This window comes from Echinops telfairi, unplaced genomic scaffold (assembly GCF_000313985.2).
Source record: "Echinops telfairi isolate 266 unplaced genomic scaffold, ASM31398v2 ScPeMD7_3533;HRSCAF=4204_0, whole genome shotgun sequence".
Taxonomy (NCBI): domain Eukaryota; kingdom Metazoa; phylum Chordata; class Mammalia; order Afrosoricida; family Tenrecidae; genus Echinops; species Echinops telfairi.
In genome coordinates, this window is record NW_022107431.1 from 21364341 (window position 1) to 21376548 (window position 12208).

General features: G+C 37.8%; 1 protein-coding gene across 1 annotated transcript in view; it reads right to left on the bottom strand.

The window, feature by feature from the left end:
• Positions 1–12208, bottom strand: part of STXBP5 (syntaxin binding protein 5) — a 186108-nt gene that overhangs the window by 151989 nt on the left and 21911 nt on the right. The window contains 2 exon segments of the mRNA XM_030886748.2: positions 775–875; positions 3230–3311. Coding sequence (XP_030742608.1) covers positions 775–875; positions 3230–3311 — 183 coding nt within the window.

Genomic DNA, 12208 nt, shown 5'->3' on the forward strand with positions numbered 1-12208 from the left:
GTTACATTACCCTTGATCATGTCCTACCAGGCCTCCCACACCCACCTCACCACCAATTTGGATCACTTGTTGTTTCCTTGTCCCTGGGTTGTTAACACCACTTCCTTTCCCCCCACCTCCCCCTCTCCCATGTCCCCCAGGAACTGTCGGTCCCGTTGTGTTCTCCTCCAGCTGCCGTGTCCATCTATTTCATTGAAGGTCTTCCTCCTTTTCACTGACCCTCTGCTGTGCCAAGCATGACATCCTTCTCCTGAGGCTAACCCTTCCTGATCACATGTCCAAAGTATGTACTAAGAATATAACTTTACATCGAAGCAAAATGAGCAGCAAACTGGAAATGCCATACATTTCCATCGATGAGGCACGGTTGAATAAGCCATCACTTCAGAACAACAGAATACCACTGTCATTGTGAAAATGACCACAGAACACTGAAATATCCCGATGTGGAATACTCTAACAAATACACTGATAAGCAAGAACATGTTCCTGAAAGAATGTGCAATGCCCTCCTTTTTATGCCAAAAAAAAAGAAAGAAAGAGAGCACAAGCTATATATAGAGGTTTCTGCTTATACACAGGCTACAAGTATTTTTAGAAGAACAAACAACTAATTTGCGTGGTTTCCTTGGGGGTGGAAGACAAGCATAGAAAGGAATAAAAATTTATTTTCACTGTGTGGCCTTTTAAATTTTTTTCACATTGAACATAAATAAAAGAATAAAATTCAAACAGAGTAAATTTCAAAATGGAATAGCAAACGTCCTTTCTTACCTTTCTCTGCAGAATTTAAGTGAATGTAGTATGGCGGGTCTCTTTTGACGTAAATTCCATAAGTGTAAAGTATCATCAGCCAAGGCACTCACAAGAGCTCCCTTCAAAACAGATTATAATACATTTTATATACAATACATTCTTCATGCATTATGTCACTACTAACTAGCTGCCAAAAATCTCTTCCCTAAATCTCAAAGCCTTCTGCCACACATTCAGTTCCAAGACACATTGGCCTTACCAAAATTCTAAGCAGATCTATATATACTTTAAGTCCCTCAGTAATTTAAATAAAATATTATAAACCAAAAGGTGGATATTGTGATTGACATCTATATACCATCTGACTGTATATCACTTAGTCAATGTTGCACATACTTCATGGCCAATACATTGTGACATAACGGCTGTTTTACTAGGCTCAAGACAAATCCTATGACAGTACTTACTGTGACTAAATCTACTAGACTGAGATGGAAAATAAAGACAGCAGGCAATGCACTGTGGCTTCATTGTCCAAAGGATTACAAAATCTGACTAGTCTAGAAATTTAAACAACTAATACAATGAATTACTATTAGGTACGAAGAAGAAAATTCTGGCAGGCAGCAGAGGTAAATCAGGAAGGTAGCGCAGACATACTCCAGACTGAACAAAAGAGAATGTCTGATCTCTGGGGCTCTCAAGGTATATTATAAAAGCCTCCAGAAATGATTCTATTGTGTGAACAGGATTAAGAATTTACTAAGAGTTGGTTTGTGAAGGAAATCACTAATTTTCAACAAGGGAATCAGATAAGATTAATCGGTAACTGAGAGAAGAATGACAAAAGATGTAACATGAATTAATATGAAGTTCATTCAATATTTGTAATCCCAAACATTTAGATTACTATAGGAAATCTTAAAATATCCCTCTTTTTAAAAAGTCACCTCTCACAAAGGAAAAAGAAAATGTCAACTATCTGGCAAGATTCAAATAGTTCTAAAGACAAGAATTATATTAAATAACTTCTCAATTGCCTTCTAACTTCAAAATAATTCCATGAGAACTAGCTTATTGTGTTACTCATATTGCTACAATTTAACTGCTTAAAAGTCTACTCTCCCTTTTACTAGGGGAATCTTTTTATCTCTATAATTTTGAAGTAAAGAAGTTCAAAAGATTCAGGGCAGCAACAACATACACTGTTCATTCTTATTTCTATCAGTTTCAGACTGTGCCATCTTCCTTCTCGTGATATTTCCCCATCCTCAAATCTCAAGGTTGAAGCCTCAAGTAGCAATAACTGCTGACCTCCTCCTAATCCCCTTTGCCTCTGGATGGCTCTACGAAACTGACAGCCCTGCACACTCCCAATGTCAGATTATCCCGTTTAATTCTCCTACATTTGCTGATCAATTTTTTAAAAATAGCGATGTTAAAGTGCTTTTTAAGTATTTTAAAATAAAACTTTAGTATATAAAATAAAGCAAAATAGACATTTTTAAGGAGCTCTAGGGTGGCTCTTATTGAAAAGAATGCTGTCATGTTGAGTAACAATTTAAATCACAATTTCTAAAATTTAGGTGTTCAAGCAGTTGGTATGCAGTATGTTATTGGCTCACAGTTTTAATGACTATTATTTGGATCACACTTTTCATGAGTTTTTATATTGCCATTTTTAGCTCTGTACCCTAGATACCGCTTTTAAATCCTCTAGCATTAAAAGCAAACAAAACCTGAAGTATTCAGCACTTTTGCACTCATCGACAGTTAAAACAGTTTTCCGTGGAATCCAGGGACTTAACAGCAAAAACAGTGTCCACAAAACATCCTCCTCTCTAAAGACAGTAGTCTTTTTTTGGAGTCCTTTCTCTTTCTTCCTTTCTAAGATCACAATTCCCTTACTTGGCACCAGTTGGGCATAATGTAGTCTTAGGACTCCTCATACTTAAAAAAATAAATAAGCAAACACAATGTGTCCTTTGGTGAAAAAACCACATGTCCACTATCTCCTTCCAAATTTTATATTCCATGACAAGGAAAGACATTGCCAATGACTTAAACAAACAGCAATGCAACTTAGCGTGCTACTGTAGACATTTGCCAGTAACCAGTTGCTGGTGGATGTTGGTTTCTTAGCTGTACATATTTAAAAATCCATTAACATGCACAACACTTAAAATCTTAATACAGAGCTTAGTACTACCTAACTTTCAATAATTCTAAAACTTAAAATACAAAATGCTCTACCAAAACAAGGTTTACTTTACATTCAATTTTCAATATTTTTCTGAGAAAATATGTTATTCATTGCTGTCCAAGAGGATGCTGTTATACAAATTACTATTATGTATGACCTACACGAATTTATTTGCTGAAAAAATCTAGTATGAATGCATGAGAGAAATTTGAAAGAGAAGCCGTAGCCCTGTTCATAGATAAGTAGGAGAGATTAAAACAATTCACTAACCTCATTAATCAGGAACTGGAGCTGGATTACTGCAGCTCCACTGTCGTGTTGGCAGTAGCATTCTACTCCCGGGCGACCAAAGCTGTCATTAATTCCATTAAGGAGCTTATGGTATATGTGGGCTTTTTTGGATAAAAATAAGTTACATAATAAACTGATAAGTATTCTGATGACCTGGGAAATAAACAGGCTGCACAGTGAAGTCCAGATATAGAGCTAGGCTTATTACACAGCAATTTAATCTGTAAACTAGTTTCTGCTGATAATGAGAAGGTTTAAAAGATTACAGATCTAAAAGAAATAGGATACTTGTTCCTTCTAGTAAAACTGAAACACTAAAACCAGCAACATACAAAAACAGGATTAATACTTAGATGTAGTTTTACATTGGTCCAAATTTTCTTCTTCAACTTAAAAAGCAAAGCAGAGAGAGAAAAGGTACTTGTGCATCTACTTTTACCTGAGTCAACAAACAACCTTGAAAAGTACACACAGCCTTTTGGAATACTGCTTCTGAAAACAAGCATTTTTCCTGACATTTTTCATTCTTGCACTGGTATTTTTATATAATGAAGAATGGTATGATTGCATTTCTCTAACTGAAGCTTGATGCACTACTACCAATAAATTGATTACTCCATTAAAAGTCATGAATACAGATTAATATGCAAATACATACATATGAGTTTTATTATCATCACAACAATCACATAGTATTTGTATGGGTTAGGCATGATAGTAAATGTGTACCATTTCATCCTCAAAACCCAAGAAGAATGTTTAAACAGGTACAACTGAAACAGAGAAATTAAGTAATTTCCCCAAGTGACACAGCTCAAGAAGCACCCCCACTTCTGCTGACACATCTTTTTTTCAGATGACAATTGATGAAAATTCTAATATTCCCAGTTAAGTTATTCTTCTTGGCACTAATTAGTACACTAATTATCATATTAGCATGAATGGAATGAAACATCACTTATCTGACCTGGCTCGAAGGCAGAGGATAAGCTAAAATACTAGCAATGCAATCAGCACCATGCTTAGGGAGTCTCATTACCTCTTTTCTAATCATTGAAGTCCTTTATCCGCACCTCATCAGGCTTATCTGATTCTTGGTAAGCAAAGAAAATGCAAGCCGCCCTAGTAATTTCAAACTCTTAGGAAGTAGCCTACTCGTCTTGAAACTTTGGTACTCTGTGGGCATCAGTCAGTATTTTAATCCCTCAAAATGAAATGTGTCAGTACCACCAGGCAGGCAGTCACATGAGGTCAAGAAAGGTTTCACTTCAACTCAACTACAGACAAGGCCATACTATTTTTATGACATAGTACAATCTCTTAACTTCTAGCCAAGATGACCAATAGGTTTTGTTAATACAATCTTAAGAATGACTTACTGTATATCCGTTAAATTTCAAGCACTGTCCCTTAATTCTATCATTGTACTTAATCTTCACAGGAACTCGGAAATATTCTTACTACCCTTACTTGCAAAAGGCAGCAGCCCTCAATGAGATGGAGTGACACGGTGCCGGCAACCACAGCCTCAGACATAGGCACAGCGGTGAGGATGGCGCCGGCCCGGTGGTGATTCTTTCAGTGGTGCATAGGGCCGCTGTGAGTTTGAACCAACTCCACGGACACCTGACAACCACCACCACCTTCTTTCACAGATGGAAATTCTGAGACTCAGGCATGGGAAGGGATTTTCCACCACACGGTTGCTGACTCCTTCGCCCAGGGCAATACTAGACAGCTGCAGCCAGGCCTACAAAGTGCTTTGGCTAACAGTCCTAAGAATTGGGAGGGGGGTGGGGCAGAGGGATGGAAGAACTTCATAATATATCATTACTTCATAAAAAAAGGCTTCAAGTGAAAATTTAAAGAACAGATCACTTACATATAGTAGAGTGGAAAGAAGACCAAGTTAATTGACTCACAGGGACCCTGGTGTAGGAGCCTCTTTCTCCTGGCAGTGAGGTTATGGCTCTATTGCATATTTAAAAAATCCAAAACATCAGAGGTGAAGAATGGGTAGATATTATTTTTCTCAAGGGCTACCAGAAACAGCTGAGGCACAGCGAAAACTGAAGACCATTTGCTGTGACTGAGGAGCATTATTAAACCTGTTGATTTTCTAATCTGGAGAACACAGGTAATACCTATCTAGCTTGCAGGATGCTGTGAGAAGCAAGCCATCTACAGTATCCTCTTGGCGGCTGAGTTGTTTTAATTAATGTCCTCTATTTTATCTCTCTGGGTTCTAGAATCCATTGCAATAGCTACACAGAACTCACAGACCAAATTCATGATGAAAGGATGTATTAAGGAAGTTATTAACAAGTTGTAAAGCTAATGACAAATTCTCAGGATTGAGTTTTCACGACATGTCACAAAGTTCTCTCCCGTCTGCTATAAAGGCCCAAAGGGGCATGTCACTCTGTTGTCAGCCTCAGCCTAAAGGCACTCAGGTCTAGTTCCATTAAGTGTCTAGAGCAGTGGTTCTCAACCTTCCTAGTGCTTTGACCCTTTAATACAGTTCCTCATGTTGTGGTGACCCCAACCATAACATTATTTTCACTGCTATTTCATCACTGCAATTTTGCTACTGTTATGAATTGGGCGACCCCTCTGAAAGGGTCGTTCGACCTACAAGTTGAGAACGGCTGGGCTAGAGGAACCCCACTCTGCAAGCCAACCTCCTTCACAATAGTACTCATCTTAATGTGCTCTGTGGGCTGGGTAAGTCCATTACTCTGTCCCGTGCTCTGGCTCCTACTTCTATTGCAGCTCCTCTGATGGTAGTTGACTACTGAACGTTCACTGCACAGAGATTTGGGTCTAGAGGCTGTGCTCTTGGCTCTTGCTAATAGTAAGGTCCCTCCTTATGTTTCTCAGAGGCCTCGTTTCATACACTGCAGGACGGCATCCTAGGGAATCCTGGTCACAATTACCTACCAGTGTCTCACCCACCTTCTGAACAGACCCATGCAGAAATAGGTCATTGGGTGGCAAGTGAGGACTGTGACTAGAAGAGACACAGTAAATAATGCATTGCCCCTGTAGGAGTGGCCATCACTGTTATTTAACTTGATGCATTAATGACTTTGGCTTGAAATAACTGTTGCCTTACAAGGGAAAAAAACAATGAAAGAAAAGATCAACCTTGAACACAAACTGTTCCAAGCACTCTGCCTCAGCAACTTGCCTGAGACCTTCATTGCCTTAACATAAACAGACGCTACAATGAAACCACTAGACAATGTTTCAAGTACATAAGTTCCCTTCAATTTCATGTAACTGGTGTAAAATCTTTCTTGTGACTATGGGTTATGCATATGCAAAGTTTTATTAAAGACTGCAATAGTCACCTGTTCTCAGGGTCAAGCCTACCTCTCAAGGGCTAAATAATCATTTTTGCAAGGGGCAGTTTTAACTTCAGCATTATTATTGTTGTTGTTAAGGAATAATCTTATGCCAGGTATAAGGGAAGCTTTTTTAAGTGGCATGATAATACAAATGTTGGGCTTTGTAGGCCATGTGGGTTCTGTTATTCTCAAGTCTACAGATGCACTGCAAAAGCAACTAAAGACAGTAAACAGACAAAAGCAAATAGGTGTGTCTGTGTTCCAATGAAATGCTCTCTATGGACACTGGCAAGTGGGTTTTATGTAACTACTTATGAAAGCAAGTAGCGGGTCAGATTTGGTCTGTGAACTCTAGGTGGCTGCCCCATGATTTATGATCTAATAAATGTGGCTTTTAAGAGACAGTTCCATAACCCCCCAAAAAGAAAATCTGATCTACCTCTTTTTATGGCTAGAATAAATTGAAATACACACACACACACACACACACACACAAAGAATTGTAAAAGTATGCTTTCAAAAATGTGAAAAGAATGGAAAAAAGATAAAACAAGGATGCCAGAGACAGGGGTCGAAACAAGGAGAGAGAGGGATAGGATACTGAGGAGGGAGGGAGGGAGGAAGGGAGGGTTTACTGCCCACGCTAGATGCAATATGGAGAACTATGTGTGAGTGTCCCAGAAGTGAGGTGTAGAGAGAGAGGTACACAGGAATGAGTACACAGGACTGGGGCCTACATCTGACTCCATTTGGGAAATGGAACTTTGTGAGTATGCAACAAAATTTTCAAGAAGCTAATACAACACAAATCTACACCTGTGACCCATGTCATCAGGTTAGCTAATTGAATTAGAGGGGCAAACTTAAGCGAGACTGTTAAGTTCCACTCTAAGAAGGTTAACCCTAGGTAATATAAGGCTACATTTGCTCTCATTATTTTCTCTTGCTCTTGATACATATCATCCTACAGAGAATACCTTGGATAAAAATATTCATAACCTTCAAACTTTGATGACTATTTCTTGTATATAAAATCCTTAATACTGCCATTACAGAAACATGAGTTTTACCAGAAAATAAGCAGTCAAGCACTGTACCCATACCCACTGGGGAGATGGTGCCTACTTATCATGTCGATGTTCACAGTGGCATAAGCAACACTCAAATACCTGAAAATGTGAATAGCTACAGTTTATAAACTATTGAGTATTCCTATTTATAAAAGTTACTATATATTCCTTAACTCTGAACTCTCAATTCCAGTGTGCTCTTTGGTAAATAGCATAAACACCATCCTGCCCTTGAGTGTCTTTCTAGTCTCAACTTTCTACTGCTTGCTCATTAACTGACACCTACCCAGTCCTTCTGGTCATTTCCCCCATGGAACCAACCAGTCAATGTCTCTAATGCTTACTGCTGAGCTAGACTCGTGGTCCTTGTCCACACAGCACCATCCTACTTGGCTTATTGATGAAAAGGAGATGCAGAAAAAAAGGCTCAAAGATTAAGTTAGGCGGGGTCTTTGAATGCAAGGTTAGAGAGCTTAGACATGTTCCTTTAAAGTATGCAATAAGAAATAAAGACATACGTAAGGAAGTGGGTAGCATGATGAAACTAATGAAGATTAATCAAGATGAGGTGGATGAGCAGGAATTTTTTATAATATTGGACCATCAACCTCAGAAATAAGCATTTAGTTCATTTCCTAAACAGCTGTCTGACTTTTTTTAAGGGGAGGTTATAAAGGAAGAAAGAATCAGGCAGTCTTTAAGGATCTCATCATCATCATCACAGCAGCTAATATTTATTGAACACTTAATGTGTTCTAGGCAATAAAAGGGGGCTTCAAAAGGTGGTGAAGCAAAATTAAAAGTTAATAACATTGTCCCATGAATTTTTGAAATCCCCTTTGTATAGGCATTGAAGTCCTGGTGGCTTATTGGTTATGAATTGGGCTGTGATCCCGATGGTCTGCAGTTCGAAACCACCAGCCGCTCCACGGGAGAAAGACCGGGCTTTCTTCTCAGGTAACAGTTAAGAGTCTCAGACCTCCACAGGAGGTCGATATGAGTCAGCATTGACTTGATGGCAGTGAGTTTGATTTTCTTTTGCTTTATACGTGTTTGTTTTAAAAAAACACTATATTCACAGTACCTCACGAAATTGCCTCTGGTATAAGCCCTGTGGTCCCAAATGAAAGGAAATTCAGGCAGAAATTTAAGTGTTTTCCCAAAGACACAGAGCCAGTGAGTGAGGAAGTTGGGATGTGAATTCAGACAGTCTAACTGTGAACCTTTAATAGAAATCACCAAGCCTTGGTGTATAAAAAAAGAAACATGTGATAAAAGCTAATTTCTATACATAAATATCACTTCTTATCTTCCTATAAATCATATAAAACTGGAGCGTATATGTAGAGGAAAGATATTTACAATCAATAGCAACTGAGTGGCTAATAGAAGATTGCTTTATGAAACTAAACCACCTTTAGTGGCAAGTAAACATCAAAGCCAATCAATCAGATATGCCAAAGAGATAGTACTCTAAAACCCTCTTTTCTAGTGGGTGGGAGACATTCCTTAAAAATCAAAAAGTAAACTGCAACAAATTAAGATGCAGTAGGTAAAATAGAATAGTAGGCATGAATAACTCCTACCCATGTGGCTGGAAGCAGGTGTTCATTACATGGAATGGGAGGAGAGAAAACTGGAGAAAGGAAAGGGAGACACCACAGAGGCCTTATAGAACTGATCAATTTTATTTTTCTAAGTAAGTATAGAGTCCATAGGTATTTATATCCTAGGGACTTTATACATTTCTGGTGCAAGTGTTAACATTACATTGTTCGAGGCTAAGTATTTTTTTTATAAATAATTTTCAAAATTTGTCAAAAGCCATAAATATGTCATCTACAAAATCAATTTCTAAAAAGTTATCATAAGACAAAAATGTAGGTATAAGAATTCTTATGACAGTGGTAAAATGAAAATGGAATATATATGAACATTTTGGTTAGACACAGATAATGCTGAAGAATATTCTTCATGAATGTAAATCCATAAAAGCAGTAAAAAATACATAAGAGTTACGAACTTCAGCCTCAAGACATCACAGGTAAATAACACTATAAACCAGTATGTCATGATTATAATTACAAATGATCCGAACAAAATACTAGTAAATAGATCAATATAAAAAGATAATGTTCCATGAGCAAGTGTGAGATGTTCCAGGAATGCTAAATGGATTTGCTATCTGGAAAATAATGTAAAAGACCATATGAGGAGAATAAAAGACTAAAAAAAACCAAAATATCTCAATGGACAAAATCCAATACTGTTCATGCTAAAATAATTCCACATAAACAGAAATAAAAGGGAACTCTTTCAATCTAATTAAAAACTTATAGCTAACATCATACTTAATGGCAAAATGCTAAATGAATGCTTTTTCTCTTGCCATCAGGAAGATGACAAAAATGTTTGTTCTCATCACTTCCATTCAACAGTGTACTAGAGACACTAGCCAGGGAATTCAAGCAAGAAAATGAAAGGCATTTATATTAGAGACATAAAAGTAAAACTTTCTTCTCTATTTGCAGAATTCATTTGTATAGAAAATCCTAGGGAACCCACTGAAAAGATTATTAGAACTAATAAAGTAGTTTGGCATGTGGCAAGACACAAGTTCAGTACAAGAGGGCTTTAAAATATTAGTGGAAAAATTCCATTACCTTTTAATTTTTCCATAAATTTTGTGAAACTCCCTCATATTAAAAAATCTATTATATTTTAACACACTGCCAAAAACAAATCAAAATTAAGAAAGTAATTATATTTACTATGTTGTATTGTTGTTAAGTGCCACCGCGTCGGCTCTGACCCATAGTGACCCTATGCAGAACAGGATGAAACCCTGTACCATCCTGTGCCACACTCAGAATCATTCCCATTCCGTTGCAGCCACCATATCAATCCATCTCATCGAGGAACTTCTTGTTTGCCACTCCATCATTTTACCAAACGTGATGTCCTTCTCCAGTGATTGGTATCTCCTGACAGTATGGCCAAAGTATGAATGATGAAATCTTGCCATCCTTGCCTCTAAGAAACCTTATTTCTCAGTCCTTATTTCTTCTGATATATTTCTTCGGTCCTTTTAGTAGTCCATGGTACTTTCAATATTCTTGTTCAGCACCACAGCTCAAATGCATCTATATTTCTATGGTCTTCCTTATTTAATGTCCAACTTTCACATGCACATGATGCAATGGAGAATAACATAGGTTGTTGTCAGGCTCACCATAGTCCTCAAAGTAACACCCTTGCTCTTCAATACTCTAAAGAGGTCTTGTGTAGCAGACTTGCCCAATGCAATACCTCTGCTGAACTCCTGATTGCTGCTGCTATGAGGATCCAAGACAGACAAAATCCTTGACATCTTCAACCTTTTCTACATTTACCACGATGCTACCTACTGGTTTGAGAGAATTTTGTTCTTCCTTATATTGAGTTGTAAAAATATTGAGTTGCCATCCTTGATCTTTATAAACAAGTGCTGCAAGAGTCCTCCTCCCTTTCAGCAAGTTGTGTCATCTGTTAATAAGCCTTCCTCAAATCCTAATGCCATACTCTTCTTCAAATAATTCAGCTTCCTTAATGATTTGCTCAGCATATAGATTGAAAAGGTACGGTCAGAGGCTACAACCTCAAGCACACCTTTTCTGATTTTTGACCATTCAGCATTTCCTTGTTCTGTTCACGCAACTGCCTCTTGATCCATATACAAGTTCCAAATGAGCATAATGAAGAGTTCTGGAATTCCCAGTCTTCTCAAGGTTATCCACAGTTTATTATGGTCCACACAGTCAAATGCCTTTGCTTAGTCAATGAAACACAAGTGAACATCTTTCTGGTATTCTCTACTTTGAGCCAAGATCCATCTGACATCAGCAATGATATCCCTTGTTCTATGTCCTCTTCTGAATCCAGCCTGAACTTTGGCAGTTCCCTCTCAAGGTACTGCTGCAACCATTCTTGGATAATCATAAGCAAAATTTTATTTGTGTGCCGATATCACTGATCTCATTCTGTACTTCCAGCATTCGGTTGTTCATCTTTCTTTGAAATGGGCATAAATATGGGTCTCTACCAGTCGGGTGACCACCAAGTAACTGTCTTCCAAATTTCCTGGCATAGACGAATGGGTGCGTTTTACTATAGCATCACAAATAATAAAACACTCATGAGCAAATTCCTACCAATAAGTATAAGACCTCCAGACTAAAAATTACAAAACACTGTTGGTATTAAAGAAATTAAATAAAAGGCATCCCAGCGCCTTGGATCAGAAGTCTTCATATGGTTACCATGTCGCTATTCACTAAAATGATCTAGAGTCCACATAACAATCCTAATCAGAATCCCAAAAGTCAGCCTTATCAGAATAAAGTTAGAAGACTGACATGTCTCAACTTGTCCTACTTTTCAAAATAAGCCACAATGATACAACAATCAAGACAGTAAGATACTGCTGAAGGCTAGATATACAGTCCAATGGAATAAGACTGAAAACAAAGAAGACTGAAAGTGAAAATAAATAAAACTGT